This window comes from Lutra lutra, chromosome 7, assembly GCF_902655055.1.
Source record: "Lutra lutra chromosome 7, mLutLut1.2, whole genome shotgun sequence".
Taxonomy (NCBI): domain Eukaryota; kingdom Metazoa; phylum Chordata; class Mammalia; order Carnivora; family Mustelidae; genus Lutra; species Lutra lutra.
The window spans coordinates 131,499,395-131,521,833 of NC_062284.1; the positions used below are offsets into that span (position 1 = coordinate 131,499,395).

Genomic DNA, 22,439 nt, shown 5'->3' on the forward strand with positions numbered 1-22,439 from the left:
TAGTCGTCTAGTCAGGGCTGTTAATAAATAGTACTACTCCAGCCACATAGTCCTGAGAAATAGCCAAGTAAAGATGACTATAGACAGTTTAGTGGATGCTGTGAGACACTGCTCTGCTTTAATATTGATTCCATGGGGCGGAAGTCACTGGGCTGAGGGCTGTCTTCAGTCATCCAGTCCCATCAGGTGTTTGAGCACAGTTCCGGTATGTGGAGGTGTGTTGTAAACACAAAATGGTTTTTGTACAACAGCAGGTTTTTGACAACTTAGTGTTAGGGTTCCGTACTGGAGGAAGCCAAAGCTCAGATCCTAACGACGGCAAGTGCATTGAGTTACGGTTCCCGCTAAAGGGAAAGTCTTGACCTGATCCTTCCACATTTTCGGGCAGCCAAAGATAGGCGTTGGCTAAAGAGCTGCCCAGGTGGAAGTCGGGGCTGGGATTATGAACCTAGAGGCATTTACGTTCATTCAGTATCCATTAGGTTGGTGGCTACTATGTGTTAGATGCCCTAGTAAAGGACAGCAGTATAAAGATGTTTCAGTCTTCACTTCAAAGGAGGTAGTAGAGGAAAGACATGAAAATGAATTATGACACAGTGTGACTGCCACAGGCAAGTAGGCCGCCTCTGTGTGAGATGATGGAAGAAAGTGCAGAGTAAGGGTTAGCACTGGGCTGGATCCAGAATGATGAAAAGAGTTTCCCAGTTATGAATGAATAGGGAAGAGAAAGAGTGGAAACCTGAGGTACAAAGACCCAGGAAGGCAAAGTCACACATCTACGTACACGCCCCCTGCCAACTTCTTCCGTTGATGTTAATTAACAGGGGAGATACTGGGATAAAATCCCCTTAGAATGGCACTTTGAGCACTTGAACTTGCCTCCTCCTCAACCATTCCCTACTTGCCCGGCGACACTGCACTTCAGCGGTGCTCTTCCCCGCTTCTCTACCATTGTCACCTGGGAAGACGCAACAATTAATCCTCTGCAATGCCTACTCTGGTTCTCTTCTGACAGAGCTTATGCCCCAAGGCCCCCAAATGCCCTTTATTGGTACGGTTTTTTTGGATGGTGACTGTTTTTCACAGTGACTATTTCCTACCCACTGGACCAACCTTTCAACCAACTGAGTTCATCACTCTGGTCTCTCTCCACCCAGAGCCTGACAACATCATAGTCACGCAATGTTTGCTGAATGAACAAACGGATGAGTAAGTAAACATTCCACCCAAAGAAAGGAAACTAGAATAAGCCTTTGGAGGAGTTACAGGAATCAAATGGAAAATTCATCAGGCAGAAAATTCGAAGCCCTGGGTTCTAGTCCCTACTTTATTAAAGGTAGGGGTGAGAATTTACACAAATCACTTAACTTCAATTTTTAACACCCGCAAAACAGGGTGTGGACAGATGACATGGAAGTTTCCAAGAATTCCCATTTACTAAGGACTTACTCTACAGCAGGCACTTTCTAGAAGTGCTTTTCTCATGTCGCTTGATTTTCATTTGTTCCTCAGAATATCCTTAGGAAGTAGGCATTCTGTCTTCATTTAGATGTAATAATAGTGGGTTCAAAGAGCTTGCCCTCACATAGCTAGTAAGTGGCTGGAAAAAGGAGGGATCCAAATTGGTCTGTCTCTACAATACATGTTCTTAAATACCAGGTCATCACACTTAAATGTGAGATCTTCAATAATTTAAATAAACAAATTTGGACCTTCTCAAGCCATATGACTACTCTAAAAAAAAATGGCAATGTTTGCTTATCTACTGAAGGTGACAGGGACTGGGTGACAGGCACGTGGTGATGTACCAAACCTCAGGGTCTTGAAAGGGGGAGGAGCTTTTCTGGATGAAGTCTGAGCCCAGGAAAAGGAAGAAATGCAAGAAAAGATGCCGCGGGGGGGTGTGCAGGCAGAAAAGCAAGGGCACCCACAGGCAAATAGGAAGTGTCCCGAGTGGGCTGCTGCTGAGGTCGTGGGGCTGGGTGGAGGGAGAATGACGGAAGGGCCAGTGCTGCTAGGCGGGCAGAGCTGTGGGTGGCCACCTAGGGAGAGAAGGGTCCACTGGGGTGGCAAATTCAACCCAAAGCAGGAAATGGGACGGGTCAACTTTGCTTTGCTAAGAATGGAGGGGGTTAAAGAGAAAACTCAGCCTGGGGCCCGAGGGGAGAAGAAGGGGGAGACTAGCAAGAAAAACAATGACCCCGCAGGTCTGAAAGGAAGAACCTGCAGACGGAGAGAGAGGTGATGACAGAGAGGGCCTGGAATGGCCCATTTCATGCTTTAAACCTGTGCCAAGCTGAGTAATGCGGGACTGAGCTGGTAATTTACCTCAGCTCTGGGGGAGATTAGTCTATGTATCATCAGCAGCATAAACAAACATCACTGTTCTACAGCGATAAGTGCTATTAATATCAAAGAGACCTAAATGGGTATATAACTATGTAATTATATATAACTACATAACTACTTTATAGTTCACAAAGCACGTTCACATACAGGATGGCATTGAACCCCCAGACAACCTGGGCATCGTCACTCCCACATGGCAAAGTGAGGCTGAAGTTTTGTCAGATGATTTAGCCCAAGTCAGGAAGTTCCGGGAAGACCTAAGTGCCAGTCCTGGTCCAGGGTTCTTGGGATAGGAATAAAATCTAGGCTTTGCCTTGTAAAGACTTACATCTCAGGAGAGAAAGAACAAAGATAGATGGATGGATGGATGGATAGATAGACTGATTACACAAAGGAGCAGACACTATACTCCAGAAGAATGAAGTCCAGAGGAAGGGGCAAGGTTGGAGGCAACTAGAAACAGCTCGAGGTGACTGCAGACTGGCTGGGAGGTGACAGTCACTAAGCGAGAAAGCAAGGAAGCAGAGGCAGCTCCGAGTGTGGGCTTCAGAGGGCATATTCTGCCTACCTAGCCCCTACCCAGACCCTCCCCACAGCACAGCAGCTCCCAGGGCCATCATTTAATAAATACGTACTGTTGACATTGTGCTGAACACTGAAGATCCAAAGGTGTACGAAAGGCAGGTTCAAGAAATTTACTCCCAAGACCGAAAGTGTCAGGGTTGCTTGATGGCGGCGGCGGCGGGGTGGGGGTGGGGGTCTGCCATCTGTGCTTTCGGAAAAGGGAGATTTCTATTCTCAGAGTGATAACCCAATCTATCAGAGGAATGTAGGACCTCCAGTTTTTCGAAACTTACTACTTCCCCGAAATAGAAGAGGATGCTGTTTGCCTCTCCTTTGGCAGGTGGTCAGAAGGGGTCAGAGCTGCAAAGGGAGAAGGGAGCATTCCAGTAGCTGCTTCACAGCAGAGTCGTAGAAAAGGAACAAGCAAGAGCGCTGTGTTGAGCGACTTGCCCGCAGTTTGGTATTCACCCTCCCAACATTCAAGCCCCGCTGTGTACACGATGCACACACAGTGTGGAGAACATGCGAGATGGGAGCAGAGTGAGGAGCCTGCAAAGTGCTGAAGCAGCATACCTGGCAGCTGCTAAAACAAAACTTCAAAGATCTGGCTTCTCTGAAAAGCCATCCAGCAGGACCCCACCCACTCCCCCTGCTCGCCGCAGCTTCCCTGGGAGCTCGGACACTGAACGGCTTCCGCATGTTTGGCTCTGTTCCCCAGGGCTAGAGCCGCTCCGTAAGCCAAGTCACGACTGCTGGCCGAGCAGGTGGGGGGTTGGGGGGCGGGGTGAGCATGGGGACACGGGACCTCTCCCCAGTATTCAGCCATGGGCATATTGCAGAAAATAAAATGATCATGCTGGGATCTGCTTGAAAAAAACCCCCTTCCTCTCGGTCAGCCCAGGTCTGATTGGTTAGACACTAGTAATACAGAAGCTCTGGGCTTTCCAGGCTCCCAGGGCATCAGAACATGCCCCTCCCAGCACCGCAAATTAGTTCAAGAACAGCATCTGTGGTAAATCTCTAGATCTAAACAAAAGAGGCTTGACATCTACAGAAGGCCCTAAGAGGAAAATCAAGAGTACGCCTTTCTTGGAAACTCACTCCTTTTTATTTTTTTAATCCTCGGACCAAGCTTGGGTCTTTATCACATCTTCTGGGTCAGCTGTCAGCCGTCTAGTCCTGTGCTACTTAATAAGGAAGCCATGAGCCTGTGAAAATGGGGCTAATAAGACTGAGCAACTGATTTTTTTCATGTTATTTAATTATCATTAATTTAAATTTAAATTTCCATACCTGGCTTGTGGCTACTGCACCGGACAGCACTGATCTTATTCACCAAATGTCTACTGAGGACTTCGTACAGGTCACCGTAAGGACGTAAAATTGTGTAAGACTCGGTGTCTCCCCGCAGAAAGTTTACACTCTAACATGACAGGTTAAGACAAATATTCTAAGAACCAGAATATGAGAAAGAGTGGCAGGTGTTGTAGCAGAGATAAAGAAATGATACTTGAACATGGAGTAGAGAGATGGTGGCCTGACACTATGCCTCATACCAACCACTCAGGAAGGGAATACCAGTAAGTCTATCCAATGAAGGACAGTGAGAGGAGAGAAAGCACTATAATGAACACCAAAAAGCTGAACCTCACAAAAACATACATTCAGTAAACATTATAAGTCATTAGGCAACCCAATGTGAAAGGTCGGAGGAAAGAGATAACTATCCCATTCTGGGCTGTCCAAGATGGTGGATACCGTCCCACTTGCAAGATCTTCTAGGAGTGGTTCTTAAGATTCCTGTGGGTTAGGTGGGATGGGAGAAGGATGGAGGTTAAAAAGTTCTCTGCCTTTCCCTCTCCCATATCTGCTTCTACCCCTCAGATGAAAGAGATCTCTTGCTTGTTGGGCACTTCTAAATTTTGGATAACATGAAAGAACTGAGTAGGGTGCAAAGGAGAAGCAGTAAAGACCGATGACATGGGAAGGGTGGGGCGGTAGGGGGTGTTTTGGGCTTTAAGTTCAATAAAGGAACTAGGTAGGGCATTTTTTTCCTAGTGTTCAGTTCAATAGGATAGGAAGGGCCCCACATTTCCATTCTCTAGGAATTAAAACTGTGTACTTAGCCCGAGCTTCCTCTGAATTACAGTTTTTAAGAACAGGAGTCCAATGCGTAAGGAGGGAAGAGAAGAAGAGAAATCCTAATGGTATCACTCAAGGAACAGGGAAGCCTGTACTGAGCCAAACCCTAAAGAACAGGGTGTGGACACATGAAGATGCCGTGAGGGGCCAGGTGTCCACCCACTCCTTCCTTTAAGTCGAAGTTCCTTAAATATTAATTTAATATCTGTTCTTATTTATAAGTGCCTACTGCTCCCCAAGGCGCAGGATCTGATTGTAACAGGACAGCTTACACTTCTGTTGAAGGAGTGACAATAAGGAGAGAGTCAGCTAATACAGGGGGGCTACAGAGCAGCACCTGCATGGAAGTGCTGAAGGCAAACACATGAGGCTTATTTCTGATCACTGCTGGAACTGACCGTGTAGAGAGAAATAATAGTGGAATAATACTGGAAAGTTTGGGACCAGATGCAGGTGTGCATTCTGGAAATCAGGCCAAGATTTTATTTGTTTTTCTTTTCATTTTTAAGACTATGGTGCATTAGGTCTTTTTATGTCTTCTAAAACTTTTAATTATTAGAGAAATTAACCAACAAAGAAAATCTTTAGATTAAATAAAATAAGTTAGAAAGACACAGACTTGAGAGGTCCAAGCCCAACTGTGCCATATTCAGAGGCTATCTCCTCCAATTTATCCTTCTCAATAATAAAGCTGTCTGTTGAAGGGCATCTTGGTTCTTTCCACAGTTTGGCGACTGTGGCCATTGCTGCTATGAACACGGGTACAGACGGCCCCTCTTTTTACTACATCAGTATTTGGGGGGTAAATACCCAGTAGTGCAATTGCAGGGTCATAGGGAAGCTCTATTTTTAATTTCTTCGGAAATCTCCACACTGTTTTACAAAGTGGCTGCATTCCTACCAACTTGCATTCCCACCACAGTGTAAGAGGGTTCCCCTTTCTCCACATCCTTTCCAACACTTGTTTACTGTCTTGTTAATTTTGGCCATTCTAACTGGTGTAAGGTGGTATCTTAATGTGGTTTCGATTTGAATCCTCCTGATGGCTAATGATGATGAACATTTTTTCATGTGTCTCTTAGCCATTTATATGTCTTCTTTGGAGAAGTGTCTGTTCATGTCTTCTGCCCATTTTTTGACATGATTATCTGTTTTGTGTGTGTTGAGTTTGAGGAGTTCTTTATAGATCCTGGATATCAGCCCTTTGTCTGTAGTGTCATTTGCGAATATCTTCTCCCATTCCATGGGATGCCTCTTTGTTTTGTTGACTGTTTCCTTTGCTGTGCAGAAGCTTTTGATCTTGATGAAGTCCCAAAAGTTCATTTTCGCTTTTGTTTCCTTTGCCTTTGGAGACAGATCTTGAAAGAAGTTGCTGTAGCTGATATCAAAGAGGTTACTGCCTATGTTCTCCTCTAGGATTCTGATGGGATTCCTGTCTCACGTTGAGGTCTTTTATCCATTTCGAGTTTATCTTTGTGTATGGTGTAGGAGAATGGTCGAGTTTCATTCTTCTACATATAGCTGTCCAATTTTCCAGCACCATTTATTGAAGAGACGGTCTTTTTCCCACGGTCTATTTTTTCCTGCTTTGTCGAAGATTATTTGACCATAGAGTTGAGGCTTCATATCTGGGCTCTCTACCCTGTTCCACTGGTCTATGTGTCTGTTTTTGTGCCAGTACCATGCTGTCTTGGTGATTACAGCTTTGTAGTAAAGCTTGAAATCAGGTAACGTGATGCCCCCAGTTTTTTCTTTTTCAACATTTCCTTAGCAATGTGGGGTCTCTTCTGGTTCCATACAAATTTTAGGATTGTTTGTTCCAGCTCTTTGAAAAATACCGGTGGAATTTTGATCGGAATGGCATTAAAAGTATAGATCGCTCTAGGCAGTACAGACATTTTAACAATGTGTATTCTTCCGATCCAAGAGCATGGAATGGTCTTCCATCTTTTTGTGTCTTCTTCAATTTTTTTCATGAGCGTTCTGAGTTCCTCACATACAGAAACTTTAACTCTTTGGTTATGTTTTTTTCCCAGGTATCTTGTGGTTCTTGGTGCTGTAGTAAATGGAATCAATTCTCTAATTCCCCTTTCTATATTTTCATTGTTAGTGTATAAGAAAGCAACTGATTTCTGTGCATTAATTTTGCATCCTGCACATTACTGAATTCCTATATGAGTTCTAGTAGTTTAGGGGTGGAGTCTTTTGGGTTTTTCATATAAAGTATCATGTCATCTGTAAAGAGAGAGAGTTTGACTACTTCTTTGCCAATTTGAATACCTTTTCTTTCTTTTTGTTGTCCGATTGCTGTTGCGAGGACTTCTAGTACTATGTTGAACAACAGTGGCAAGAGTGGACATCCTTGTTGTGTTCCTGATCTCAAAAGGAAGGCTGTCAACTTTTCCCCATTGAGGATGATATTTGCTGTGGGTTTTTCATAGATAGATTTTATGAAGTTGAGGAATGTTCCCTCTACCCCCATACTTGAAGGGTTTTAATCAGGAACAGATGCTGTATCTTGTCAAATGCTTTTTCTGCATCAATTGAGAGGACCATGTGGTTCTTCTCTCTTATTGATTTGTTCTATCACATTGATTGATTTGCAAATGTTGAACCACCCTTGCATCCCATGGATAAATCCCACCAGGTCATGGTAGATAGTACTGTTGGATCCTATTAGCTAGGATCTTGTTGAGAATCTTGGCGTCCATATTCATCAGGGTTATTGGTATGAAATTCTCCTTTTTGGTGGGGTCTTTGCCTGGTTTGGGGATCAGGGTAATGCTGGTTTCATAAAAAGAGTCTGGAGGTTTTCTTTCTGTTTCTATTTTTTGAAACAGCTTCAGGAGAATAGGTATTGTTTCTTTTTTGAATGTTTGGTAGAATTCTCCAGGGAATCTGTCAGGTCCTGGGCTCTTGTTTTTTGGGAGGTTTTGGATCACTGCTTCAATCTCATTTCTAGATATTGGTCTATTGAGGTTGTTGATTTCTTCCTGATTCAGTTTTGGAAGTTTATAGGTTTCCAGGAATGCATCCATTTCATCTAGGTTGCTTAACTTATTGGCATATAACTGTTTTTATTTATTTATTTATTTTTAGCATAACAGAATTCATTGTTTACGCACCACACCCAGTGATCCATGCAATACGTGCCCTCTGTAATACGCACCACCTGGCTCCCCCAACCTCCCACCCCCCGCCCCTTCAAAACCCTCAGATTGTTTTTCAGAGTCCATAGTCTCTCATGGTTCATCTCCCCTTTCAATTTCCCTCAACTCCCTTCTCCTCTCCATTTCTCCATGTCCTCCATGTTATTTGTTATGCTCCACAAATAAGTGAAACCATATAATTGACTTCCTCTGTTTGACTTATTTCACTCAGCATAATCTCTTCCAGTCTCGTCCATGTTGATACAAAAGTTGGGTATTCATCCTTTCTGATGGAGGCATAATACTCCATAGTGTATATGGACCACATCTTCCTTATCCATTCGTCCGCTGAAGGGCATCTTGGTTCTTTCCACAGTTTGGCGACTGTGGCCATTGCTGCTATGAACACGGGTACAGACGGCCCCTCTTTTTACTACATCAGTATTTGGGGGGTAAATACCCAGTAGTGCAATTGCAGGGTCATAGGGAAGCTCTATTTTTAATTTCTTCGGAAATCTCCACACTGTTTTACAAAGTGGCTGCATTCCTACCAACTTGCATTCCCACCACAGTGTAAGAGGGTTCCCCTTTCTCCACATCCTTTCCAACACTTGTTTACTGTCTTGTTAATTTTGGCCATTCTAACTGGTGTAAGGTGGTATCTTAATGTGGTTTCGATTTGAATCCTCCTGATGGCTAATGATGATGAACATTTTTTCATGTGTCTCTTAGCCATTTATATGTCTTCTTTGGAGAAGTGTCTGTTCATGTCTTCTGCCCATTTTTTGACATGATTATCTGTTTTGTGTGTGTTGAGTTTGAGGAGTTCTTTATAGATCCTGGATATCAGCCCTTTGTCTGTAGTGTCATTTGCGAATATCTTCTCCCATTCCATGGGATGCCTCTTTGTTTTGTTGACTGTTTCCTTTGCTGTGCAGAAGCTTTTGATCTTGATGAAGTCCCAAAAGTTCATTTTCGCTTTTGTTTCCTTTGCCTTTGGAGACAGATCTTGAAAGAAGTTGCTGTAGCTGATATCAAAGAGGTTACTGCCTATGTTCTCCTCTAGGATTCTGATGGGATTCCTGTCTCACGTTGAGGTCTTTTATCCATTTCGAGTTTATCTTTGTGTATGGTGTAGGAGAATGGTCGAGTTTCATTCTTCTACATATAGCTGTCCAATTTTCCAGCACCATTTATTGAAGAGACGGTCTTTTTCCCACGGTCTATTTTTTCCTGCTTTGTCGAAGATTATTTGACCATAGAGTTGAGGCTTCATATCTGGGCTCTCTACCCTGTTCCACTGGTCTATGTGTCTGTTTTTGTGCCAGTACCATGCTGTCTTGGTGATTACAGCTTTGTAGTAAAGCTTGAAATCAGGTAACGTGATGCCCCCAGTTTTTTCTTTTTCAACATTTCCTTAGCAATGTGGGGTCTCTTCTGGTTCCATACAAATTTTAGGATTGTTTGTTCCAGCTCTTTGAAAAATACCGGTGGAATTTTGATCGGAATGGCATTAAAAGTATAGATCGCTCTAGGCAGTACAGACATTTTAACAATGTGTATTCTTCCGATCCAAGAGCATGGAATGGTCTTCCATCTTTTTGTGTCTTCTTCAATTTTTTTCATGAGCGTTCTGTAGTTCCTCGAGTACAGATCCTTTACCTCTTTGGTTAGGTTTATTCCCAGGTATCTTATGGTTCTTGGTGCTATAGTAAATGGAATCGATTCTCTAATTGGCATATAACTGTTGATAATAATTTCTAATGATTGCTTCTATTTCCTTGGTGTCAGTCGTAATCTCTCCCTTTTCATTCATAATTTTATTAATATGGGTCCTCTCTCTTTTCTTTTGGATTAGTTTGGCCAATGGTTTATCGATCTCATTGATTCTTTCAAAAAAAAAAAAAAAACCAGCTCTAGTTTCGTTGATGTGTTCTACTGTATCTCTAGTTTCTACCTCATTGATCTCTGCTCTAATCTTGGTTCTTTCCCTTCTTGTGTGTGGGTTGGCTGAATTTGTTGTTGATTCTCCAGTTCTTTAAGGTGTAAAGAGATCTGGTGTATTATGGATTTTTCAGTTTCTTTGAGGGAGGCTTGGATAGCTATGTATTTCCCCCTTAGGACCGCCTTTGCCGTATCCCATAGGTTTTGGACCAATGTGTCTTCATTCTCATTGGTTTCCATGAATTGTTTAAGTTCTTCTTTCATTTCCTGGTTGATCCAAACAGTCTTAAACAGGGTGGTCTTTGGCTTCCAAGTGTTTGAATTCCTTCCAAACTTCTTGTGGTTGAGTTCCAGTTTCAAAGCATTGTGGTCTGAGAATATGCAGGGAATAATCTCAGTCTTTTGGTATCGGTTGAGCCCTGATTTGTGACCCAGTATGTGGTATATTCTGGAGAAAGTTGTATGTGTGCTCGAGAAGAATGAGTATTCTGTTGTTTTAGGGTGGAATGTTCCATATATATCTATGAGGTCCATCTGGTCCAATTTGTCATTCAATGCTCTTGTTTCTTTACTGATTTTCTGCTTGGACGATCTATTACTGAAAGTGGTGTGTTAAGATCCTCTACTATTAATGTATTCATATCAATATGACTCTTTACCTTGATTAACAGTTGTCTTATGTAGTCGGCTGCTCTCATATCGGGGCATAAATATTTATAATTGTTAGATCTTCTTGGTGGATAGACCCTTTAAGAAGGATGTAGTGTCCTTTATCTCTGACCACAGTCTTTAATTTAAAATATAATTTATCTGATACAAGAATCATTACCCCAGCTTTCTTTTGAGGCCCATTGGCATGAAAGATGCTTCTCCATCCCTTCGCTTTCAGTCTGGATGTATCCTTAGGTTCCAAATGAGTCTCTGGTAGACAACATATGGACGGGTCCTGTCGTTTTATCCAATCTGCAACCCTGTGCTGTTTTATGGGAGCATTTAGGCCGTTCATGTTGAGAGTGGTTACTGAAAGATATGTTTTTATTGACATCATGTTGCCTGTGAAGTCCTTGTTTCTATAGATTGTCTCTGTAAATTTCTGTTCCATGACACTCTTGGGTTTTTCCTTCTTTTATAGAACCCCCCTTAATACTTCTTGTAGTGCCAGGTTGGTGGTCACGTACTCTTTTAAACCTTGCTGATCTTGCAAGCTCTTTACCTCTCCATCCATCCTGAACATCGACCTTGCTGGATAAAGTATTCCTGGCTGCATGTTCTCATTTAGTGTAGGGCAGTATTCTTTATACCACCTGCCTAAGCTGTCACCTCTAACTTAGCAGGAGTGTGGATCACTTTTCTTTGATCCTTGAATAGTGTTGAGCACAAAGCAAATGTACAATTATCTCTTAATTTATTACTATTAGCCTCTTGGCCCATCCACACTCCATCTGCCCTTCCAGATTCAGCTCATGCCCCTTTCCTTTCCATAGACCTTTCGCCAGCTTCTCCAGTTAGTGATCAATTTCTCCTCTGAACTCCTACCTACAGGATAATCCTCTCCTTCAACCATTAAGCACATACTGTTCCACAGTATTTGCATCCATAGGGCTATTAATTTTCCTCTTGGAGAACAGAGACCCTGTCTAACCCTCCTTCAGAGCTCAGCCCAGTGTCTTGTGTTTAGGAGATATTCGGTAAATTTGCGTTAACTATTTGGGGATAATACTATTTTAACAACTACCAGATGATGCCATTTCCCATCCGGGATGCTATTAAATGGCAGTTTCACCTTTCCTCTTTTTCAAATATTTCAATATAATAATGATTTGGGACAGAAGGTAACAAAACTCTTCTTTTGAGGGCTGGTATTCCAAATGCATTGGGTTCACGTAGTTAAGCAAGAGATTTGAGAACACTAATAATATAGACAGATTCTTTCATCTATTCAATTTTCCTTGGTGCAACTTTTCAGAAGAACATAATTTGATTTCCTTTAGCCTTTAAGTACATCCCATTTATTAACCTCCTTTATGGTTTCCTTACCTGCTATGCCAGAAAGCCTGCTTTTCTCATCTAAATCCTTCTAGATTATAGTCACGTTCCAGAGATGCACCCATATTTCATTTTCATCACGGAAAGATAGTAAAACTTATTTTTAAAGAACCAGGCCAAACATGGTATTGATTATTGGCTTTGAAGCCAAATTAATACAAGTTTTAGCCTGATAATTCACGAAAGTCAAAACATCTCTTTACTGCATCTGAAGCAGAAGAATGGTCCAATTAAGACAAGAGTTCTAGGGGCGCCTGGGTGGCTCAGTGGGTTAAGCCGCTGCCTTCGGCTCAGGTCATGATCCCAGGTCCTGGGTTCGAGCCCCACATCGGGCTTTCTGCTCAGCAGGGAGCCTGCTTCCTCCTCTCTCTCTGCCTGCCTCTATGCTTACTTGTGATTTCTCTCTGTCAAATAAATAAATAAAATCTTTAAAAAAAAAAAAAAAAAGACAAGAGTTCTACTGTTACTTATTACGAACTCCAGGGGCCGGCCATATGATGTGACATTTTGAATTCTAGGCCCTCATACACTGCCTCTCTCCCATCTCTAGCTTTCCTTGCATCTCCAAAGAACACTTGGCTCCATATTTAAGTGCCCTTTTAAGTTTAGCTTCTCTTAGGTATCTTTCTTTAGGAGCATTTTCATGGTTTGTGATTAAAATTTTAATTTATGGATATTGACTTCACAATAAAAATAAATCGTGTAAACCTCAGTGTTATGATTAGGTATACCTGTTTTCCCTACTGTGTATCTAGTCTAAGCATTAAATGGAGTGGTGTGGGAATATCATGTCCTCAGTAGGTCTAATTTTGTTTCTTTCTTTTCTGGAAAGGGAGCAAAGAATTATCAAGAAGCTATACCCAGGCCAGAACCTCTGCCAAAACTGCTTCTCCAAGTGGCTGCAAGGGAAGAGAGGATCTTTACTCGTTTTCAGATACTGTCAGTCTATTGTTTTGTTAAAACAGAGATACAGGGAGTTTTTTCCTGTTATCCTCTTAAATCCTAGGAATTTAAAAAAAAAAAAAAAAAAGGAGGGGTGCCTGGTGGCTCAGTCGGGTAAGCATCTGCTTTTGGCTCAGGTCATGATCTTGGGGGTCTTGGGATCAAGCCCCGCATTGTGCTCCCCTGTGATGCCTCTCTTTTTCAAATAAATAAAATCTTAAAAAACAGAAAAAGCAATGATTTCTTAGTTGTACTTAATTGGGAACATGCTGAAAGTCTTAACAAAAAGAAGAGTGGGAGAGGCACTTGGGTGGCTCAGTCGGTTAAGCATCTGACTCATGATCTCGGCTCAGGTCATGGTCTCAGAGTTGTGACATTGAGACCCATGTTGGGCGTAGGCCCTGCTTGGGATTCACTTTCTCCCTCTCCCTTCCAAATAAAATAAAATAAAATAAAACAGAAAGAAGTGGGAGGGAGGATGGGATCTTCAGCTACAGATTCAGGAAAGCTAGCTGGTCTTCCTTCTAAAAATTCATGGAGTCAACAGTAAGCTTTAAAACTGGATCGGCATGTCTCTCTACAGGAGTCAGAAAGAAAGATAGGTTCTTTGCCACTCTGACTCTTTCTAAGCTCTTTCAAGGCTGGTAAATGCAGTTAACTTGGAAAGATGAAAGGAGAAAAACCATGTGAGAATTAAACTGAATTACGAATAAAGTAACTCTAACATAATTTCTTCATTTTAGAAAAGGAGTCTCATTCAGCTTAATATTAATATGTAGACTTTTGGCATTCAGGTCTCTTAAAGCCAAAATAATCACCAACTGTGGATGAATATAAAATCATAAAGTGAACAGTCAAATAAGATAGGGTCTGCCTCCCAGATTGACTGTGCGCGTGCAAGTGTACACGTGTGCCTATGTGTTAATCCCAAGGAAAGGTGAGGTGGTTTCTCTTTGGTACTCTGGGGGGGTTGGGGGGGCGGCTTGCTGAACTGAAAAAACACTACACTGGCACACCACAAAGCAACCTGCATTTTGGCTTGCAGATAAAAGATCTACTTTTTTCACTCCTGATACTAGGCCCCAACATTCCCACACATACTTTGCCCAGGCTCTGCTATGATGTCCAGCCAGCGATCTTTTGACACATTTCCTGGGTTTACCCACATTCCTTCAAGAGGCAGAAGCCCAACCCTTCGGCCCTTGGCACAAACACCTATGGCCCTCAGCTCTCTCGGGGAAGAAGGAACTGTGGAATCTGTCATAGAGCTTGAACTGACACAGAGCATAACCCCTGAGAGGTTATATGCCTGGGTTAGTGAGAAAAGAAACAGAGAAATTTTAGATAGAAGTACAGGCCTTTATCACTCCTGTGCTGAAGAAACATTTTACTCATAAGAGTAAAAGAAACATTTTACTCAAGGGGAAGGAATGGTGAGAGCTAAGACTCAGGAGGAGGAAGGTCAGGTTAACTTTATTTTATGGGAAAGAAGGAAGGAGAATAAGAAGTGAAATACCACTTCTACAGAACTCTGAACATGAAAGAGTTTCTTTTTTTTATTTTTTTAAGGCACCCCCCCCCCCCCAAATTGGTTTCTTTTTGTGATTGTGCTCTTTGGCTAGAGAGTGTTGTTTACATAACAGTATAAAGTACAAAATTATAAGCTCCAAACTCCTCCAGAGAAAAGCTCTCCCAAAGCTAGACCCCCAGGATAGATGGAAAATATGAGTGTTTACTGGCTGGAACATCGAGCTTCAGTGGAAATTTCAACATTCAGAAGAAGATAGCAGAAAGGGAGGGCCTGGTGAGTAGAACGAAGTCACCCTTCAACAAAGAGGTTAGAGAAAAAGGAAGAGTCTCCTGTTGGCCCCACTCTGTGCTTTCCCTTCCTCAGCTGGAAAGGGCACAGCTCTGTACTCCAGCCCGAGGAGCACACCACCTGTAGGTGACGGCCAGTCCCCTCTGTACAAGATACTAACCCAAGTGTGTAGCAACACCATATCCCAAGCAAATGCAATTTTAACTTTACTCCTTTGGGGGAAGAAAACGAAACGTTATCGACAACCTACACCAAAACCAGACAATACACGGGCTCCTTTCACATACACTACTCAACTAAATCTTAAAACAACTAAAGGAGGTAGGTATTACTTGCATATCTAAGCAGATGGGAAAATTGTGGCCCAGAGAAGCAACGTAGCTTGCCGGTGGTTACATACTTAGTGAGGCGCATCCAGGCCCCTCCAACTCAACGGCTCCTTCTCTTTCTATTACACCGTGCCACCTTCCTCATAGGGGTCAACGGCCCCCTCTCCTATAAAATTAACACACTCTTAAAGAAACAGAAGCATTTCAAGGACTAGGCTCAAGATCGTACCCCCTACAGAGAGGCAGAGGACAGGAGCAAAACTTTGCCATTTTAGTCACTAAGTACAACTTTTGTGGAATTGTGGTGCTCTCTTTTAAGCCCTTACAATAGTCTTTTCCATTGAGGTAAAAACCTCCTATGTTTAAATGTACCATCTAACCACTTCTGTGCATACAATTCAATATATATACATGGTTGTGCAACAGATCTCTGGAACTTTTTTATCTTGCAAAACTGAAACGGTAGCTATTAAATGTTAATTCCTTCCCCCTCTCCCTGCAGCCCCTGGCAACCTACATTTCTAACTTACCTAGACACTTCATTCGAATGGAATGATACAGTATTTGTCCTTTTGTGATCAGCATATTTCACTTCTCACAATGTCCTCGAGGTTCACCCATGTTGTAGCAGGTGACAGATTAAAACCTCATACACTCTTCTTGATAGCTTTTCTTCTAATTGCCTGTGCTGTAAAATTTAAATCTTTGCTCTATGCCACTGGACACTACTCTGTAATTGTTTCGTGCATATATGGCTCCTCTTCTCTGCTAGATAGTAAGCTCTTAGTGATACAAACAAACAAGCAAACACGTCTTCCAAATCTTTGAGACCAACCCAGCGCCCAGAACGACCCCCGCTGAAAATGTGAAAGATACATCACAGACTGTAAGCTCTGTGAGATCAGGCATTATCCTGTTTTATTTATCGTGACTCCCCAGCATCTAAACTAATGCCTGACATGGAGAAAATGAATAGGACTTTAAAAACAACAACAACAAACTTGGTATTTCTGAGGATTAAGAATGAAAAATGGAAAAGAGACTTGACTCTCCAACAACATTTATAAGAGATAATCTAAAGAAGGGAGAAAAGTATTAGCTAAACTAGAATCAAAATCTCTGAAAAACTTGTTCTTAAAAAATGATGTAAAGTAGGGTATCAGACTCTATAATTTAGCTCCAGAGAGTGAGAGGACAGAGGGACAGAGCAATGTGACATATAACCCCAGTTTCCAAGATTGGGCGCTTCACTCTACCCCGTTCCCCTATGCCATTCTCTACAGTGGGGGCTAGCCAGGCCGAGCACCCTAAGCCCATGAGCTCTTGCCCGGTCGCAAAAAGGAGGCACAAACTCGTGGCTTTGCTTTCAACCTCCCCCACCTTTAATATCGAGGAACAGACAAATCCCCAGGTTGCATGTGTGAAAAAGCCAGAGATGGATAAAAATAATTCAATGACAAATACTGGAAAAACATACAAAGGGGCAGAAGCCAGACATTCGTGGGATTCCCTGACAGCTCGATCCACAAGGAAGGGTTGGACTGGAAAAAAACAGGGCCTCAGGTTCCTGCCAAGCCGTCTGAGGCCCTGTCCTTCCCAAATCATTCCAAGCAGCAGCCAAGACTTTACAGTAACCCTTCCAGGTCTCACAAAGAAAGATGCACTGTGGGGCGCCTGGGTGGCTCAGTGGGTTAAAGCCTCCACCTTCGGCTCAGGTCACGATCCCAGGGTCCTGGGATCGAGCCCCGCATCGGGCTCTCTGCTCAGCAGGGAGTCTGCTTCCCCCCGCCACCCCGCCACCCCACACTGTCTGCCTCTCTGTCTACTTGTGACCTCTGTCTAATAAATAAAATCTTTAAAAAAAAAAAAAAAGGAAGAAAGAAAGAAAGATGCACTGTGCGCCCACTGAGTGCTCCTCACCTAGAAAACACTCTGCCCAACTCCAGGCAAGGCTGGCAGTCCTGGGGAGATGCCTCTGCTTATGGCTTCGAGCCCCTAACAACACCCCATGGGCCCAGAAAATGTACACTCAAAAGGCTGCCTGAAAATACCCCCCATCTCATTGGCTGAAGAAAAGCTTAGATACCCAGGTATCTGCATCTGGGAAGCGAAACTGATCCCTTTAAGGAGGAGGTCAGGAACACTTGGTACCTGTATCCCGGAGGCCCTATTGTAGAATTCTGAATCGGCCTCGCTTAGAGGTACACCTCAGGCTTCTCAACATGTGACTGATTTTGGCCCTGACTACTTTCTCTTCTGGAGAATGGCCTGCAATTAATCTCACTTATTACCTCTGAAGAGTAACAACAGAGGAATGGCTGGCCAAGTCCAGCTCCAGAGTGTCTAGGGAACTGCAAGCTACATGGCCAGGCCTCAGACTGTCTGGGCAAGTCGTGGGCTCTCTGCTTTCCTCTCCCACAACAAAGCTTGAACACGGACTCCAGACAGACCAGAGGAACCAAGGGATTTGAGGAGCCGGGCTGAGCTCACACTGACCCAATGGGAGACGACAGCCCTGAGGCTGCGTTTGGGGTGGTTTCAAAACAGCGGGGGAAGAACAAGATTGTCTGGTGAAAACGTGTGTGATCCATAAAATCGAGAACAATAGCAACACCACAGGGAAATGAAAAATAATACGATTTGCCGAGTTCTCGTGAGTCACCAGTTTTCATTCCTGTGGCTACCAAGTCACTGAATCCTCCAACATGCAGATGAAAAGCACAGCCAGCGAAGGATTCTCTTTACGTCTTGTCACCGTTGACGGGGCAGCCCCTCGTTTAGTGAATTATCAGAGCTTATCAGCACCGCAATCCACTGTTGTTATGACAGATGAACTAGTAAGAGCACCTCTTATTTACGTAGCGGCCACTTCCAGGGAGATCAAAGTGCCATAGGGGCGATCTAAAAGCTCTCAAAACAGGCCAGTTTATACGTAAGTATGCTTACCCCATAAAAAGATTCAATGAATAATTTAGGGTCACTTAGTGTCAAAACCAGTAATAAAACTCAGATCTCTAAGCTGTTAATCCTCTATTCACTGGGCTTAGTCACCCTTACTACTAAGCGAGGGACAAGAGCCCATCCACAAAACAGTGACTTACCAGGTAAAAATGGAAATTGGGGTACGGTACTGTGTAGAATGCCTGCTGGAGGTCTGGCTGTGGCCCACATCACAGCCAGCTCTTGTAGAACCCTGGAGAATTCACTTAGCGCTGCTTTTGGGTAGACACCTCTGGGAATTCCACAAGGTGCCTCCAGGCTGCTCTGGCAACCAGAGGTTACCTGGGCTCAGAGGAAGGTTTTCAGGGCTACACTCAACTGAAGTGGGACCTGACAACCGACCCTTCGGCTTGAAGAGCAGGTGACAAGAGGGCTGCTTCGGGTACAACTAACCCGAAAGGGGAAAAGACCGAGGACTCTGCACGGGCCACTTTCTGGTGCTGGGGCTCTGAAGTCAATGGTATAATGTGCTATTTTCCTGCCGCTCAGGAAAGCACAGTCTGGCTAGGAGAAGGCCTTTCACAGTGCTGGACTCTAGGTCTGGGCTCTGACCTGGACGGATTCCCACATCTTTCTGGGTCTCAGCACTGCCAAACAGGTGCTACCCAAAGAAGGTTCTGAACCCAGCCATGATGTGGAGTTTTGACATTTTGTTTATAGTATGGAAAATGGTTCCAGCCTTGTCCTACAGGCAGATAATATACTCTAAGATTGCAGGGAACGTGTCTGCCATAGAAACAAGGCTCTGATTGTAAAATGAAAATGGAATATTTGGAAATATTTTATATGGAAAATAAAGCTCTATGGTATAAACAGAATTCTTTTTTACGACTTATGTTTTAGGAATGTGGTTATTCTGTAGACTGTAAATCACCAAATGACAGACTTCTGCAAAGAGAACTTCGTGGGAGGATGTCCTGTCTGAAACAGTCCTGCCTCTCAGTCTTCAACTCTTTATAACTCTCAGTTAAGATGATTCTTTTCACCCTTGACCACAACGATTACTGGTATGAAAGACACTGTACTCAAGCATGATGTAATGTGCTTATGTTTATGTTGCTTCCTGGGCAGAGTCTCTGCTTCCCAAATTAGTTCTTTCAGTAATAATTCTGACACTAACAGATACTTCAATGGCAAATAGGTATTTCCTTCATCCTTAGGTCTTTGGTCACCCCTCGCAACCACGAGGCAAGGCAGCATGCTAAGAGCTGGCCGGCTGGTGGAGGCTGGAAGTGCTGGTGCGGGGTGGGGACTCGCTGGGACATCTGTGGCAGAGCTTCTTTATTTGGAGGGAGCAATTATCTTTACTTGGAGGGAACAGAATACTTCATCGTAACAGTCACATTCCTCTCTAGCTCACTTCACTCAGGGACAGATGCAATCAGAGCCATTTTTAATAGCCACTAATGCAAGATTCCTGGGAATCCATTTCTTACATTTTTTTTTTTTAAATAGGAGACTTAAAATATGGATTGAGACTAGAATTCAATACAGTGGCTTCTTTTTTAATTCAGAAGTTGCTTATGTTATGGCCAGAATCTATTTGGATTTTATCCTCTGCCTCTTTGCTCAACTACATAAAGGAAATTTCCTTCCCACTTCCCAAATGAGCACTGTCCAGGGAGGCTGTTTGAGTTTAATTATATAACCCAGATGCAAATATAAAAAACAAATATGTCCTTCAACAAAAAGAGTCCAAAGTTAATGAGACACAACATAGTATAAGGTATAAACAAGAATGAGGAGACAAGGGGAGAATGTCAAAAGTCAAAACAAGAAAATGTGGACTACAGGCAAGGATAGAACACAGTAGGAATTCTTCCTCTTTTAACCCGTCTGAATTGCATCAGAAATTTCCTTTGACTTTGGTTTGCCTGTAAACTGTCTTACAAGTAAACCGAGGCCCTCCATTCAAGTGCCAGAGGACTGGGACAGGCGGAAAGGCACGTGTCTCCCAGGTGTCAGTGCAGGGAGCTCAAGGTGAGAATGGCCCTCTTCAGACCCAGGCTGTCTCTGCGCCCCAAACGCTGGCTCCAAGACCCTTCACATACCTGCTTCCAGGAGGGGTGCAGTGGCTCTCAGGAGCTTGGGGGTCTGACTGTATTGACCATGTCGGGCCACTAGGACTGATGACAGGCCGAAGGGTGGGGGGGGTTGAAGCACTGCTTCTGTTTATGACGCCACTTGCCAAATTCAGGTTTGTTACCTAGAAATGAAGTGAGGGGGAAATAACCTGATTTTACAGCATTTTCAAAAAGTCTCATTAAAAAACAGATGGAGAAAATCAAGTCAAGTTCAGGAATGCTGATCATCTGAGCTGAAACGGTGGCTGTGACCAAGGCGGTCATTAAAGGCTGGCTTCTGCGCACACCAAAGAGGAGAAGTGAGGGTGGCTGGTGTCAACAGAAGTTAACCACGCATGGATTCTGCCCCTACTGTGTGCAAAGTGCTGGATTGTGCCAGGTGCTGTGAAATACAAAGATTAGTAACAAAGACAGCAAGAGTTTACTGTGTATTAACTCTGTGCCAGGCTAGGGTCTGTCTGACACACTAGGCAAACTACTTAGCCTCTCTGGCCCATGTTTCCTCATCTGCAAGTTAGAAATCACAATAAATTTTAGTTATACATAATAAGAATGATTCTTATGACACACAAATTACTTGCTGATTTAGAAAAAAGATGCACAGGCAAAAGAAAAATGGGCACTGACCCCAATAAACAATTTACAAAAAAGGAATATAATTAGCCAACTAAACATTTAAAACTAGACATTTCTACTGATAATCAAAGAAACGCAAATTACAAGATAACATTTTTGTGTATACATGGATATACAATAATAAAAATATACTACCTAATTTAGGCAAGGGGTGATATTAGATACATACTTATACTATTTATGTGTCTATAAATTGGTAAAATCATTCCAGAATTTGGCAATATTATTAAAGGTATCATAGTATTTGTACTACCATCTAACTTTCAGCACCTGTGCTAAAAACATTGCCCATGATGGGGCGCCTGGGTGGCTCAGTGGGTTAAAGCCTCTACCTTTGGCTCGGGTCATGATCTCAGGGTCCTGGGATTGAGCCCCGCATCAGACTCTCTGCTCGGTGGGGAGCCTGCTTCCTCCTCTCTCTCTGCCTGCCTCTCTGCCTACTTGTGATCTCTCTCTCTGTCAAATAAATAAATAAAATCTTTAAAAAAAAAAAAAAGAAAACAAAAAAACCCAAAAAACTAACTGCCCATGATTAACAATGGTGATTATTATTATAACTGCAGTTACTATTTAGGAGAACTTGCAATGTGTGAAGCTCTGTATAAATATAAAAAATATAAGTGAGTACATTATATACAACCTGTTTTAAACTGTCATAATTTTGTTGGTAAGTACCATTATAATCGCCATTTACAAAGAAGGAAACCAAGGCCTGGGAACAAATGGCCGAACTAGAATCTGGAACATGGTCTTTGGAACTCCAAAACTCATCTTCTTACTCATGACCCTATATTGTGAACAGATTTTGAAAAGAAGCATTGGAATATTGGAAATATTTTATATTTTTAATATTGGAAAATGGGAAGATCAAAATTGCTAACAGTGTTGTTAAGTAAATTTTGCTCTGTGCATATGAGGGAATATTAAGTATCGCCACAATTTTTCGAGGAATTCTTATTGATAAAGAACCATGCTGATATCTCAAGTTAAAGAACAAAAAAAAAACAAATCACACTATAAAACTAGAGAAAGCAGACCCAATTTCCTTCAACACACGCACATGGATACATACTCATGAACTGCATGGATTACCCTTATAATTCAAACGAGAAAATGTCAGATATGATGAGAAATACAGACACGAGGTGAGCTTAAAGCCTAAGCAATGAGAATGAAGTCAGAAAAGAAAGGACGGTTGGAAAAACATTTCAAAATCAGTTGCAAAGGGAGAGGATGCTGAAAAGAGGGAGGGCACAGAGTGAATGCACGTGCTGGGTGTGAGACACCAGAGAGGAGAGGCACAGGAGATGGACATTCCAGGAAAACTGTTCTCTTGGGAAACTGTCCTAAGAACCTAGTAATTTTGACATTTACAGATAGGAGAATTCTGGAGCATTGTCACGTCTTTTTCATCTGAAATTTAGTATTATTATTT

The 22,439-nt window shown here is 42.8% G+C and overlaps 1 protein-coding gene across 10 annotated transcripts in view; it reads right to left on the minus strand.

Annotated features, from left to right (window-relative positions):
* The window catches only part of TTLL5 (tubulin tyrosine ligase like 5), a 284,234-nt gene that overhangs the window by 115,417 nt on the left and 146,378 nt on the right, over nt 1-22,439 (minus strand). For all 10 annotated transcript variants that reach the window (XR_007128458.1, XR_007128457.1, XM_047735330.1 and 7 more), the window contains one exon: nt 20,336-20,490. Coding sequence is in view for 8 of the 10 variants with exons in the window: in XM_047735330.1 (XP_047591286.1) it covers nt 20,336-20,490 (155 nt within the window). In the remaining 2 variants the exon portion in view is untranslated. The remainder of the gene's footprint in view (nt 1-20,335; nt 20,491-22,439) is intronic.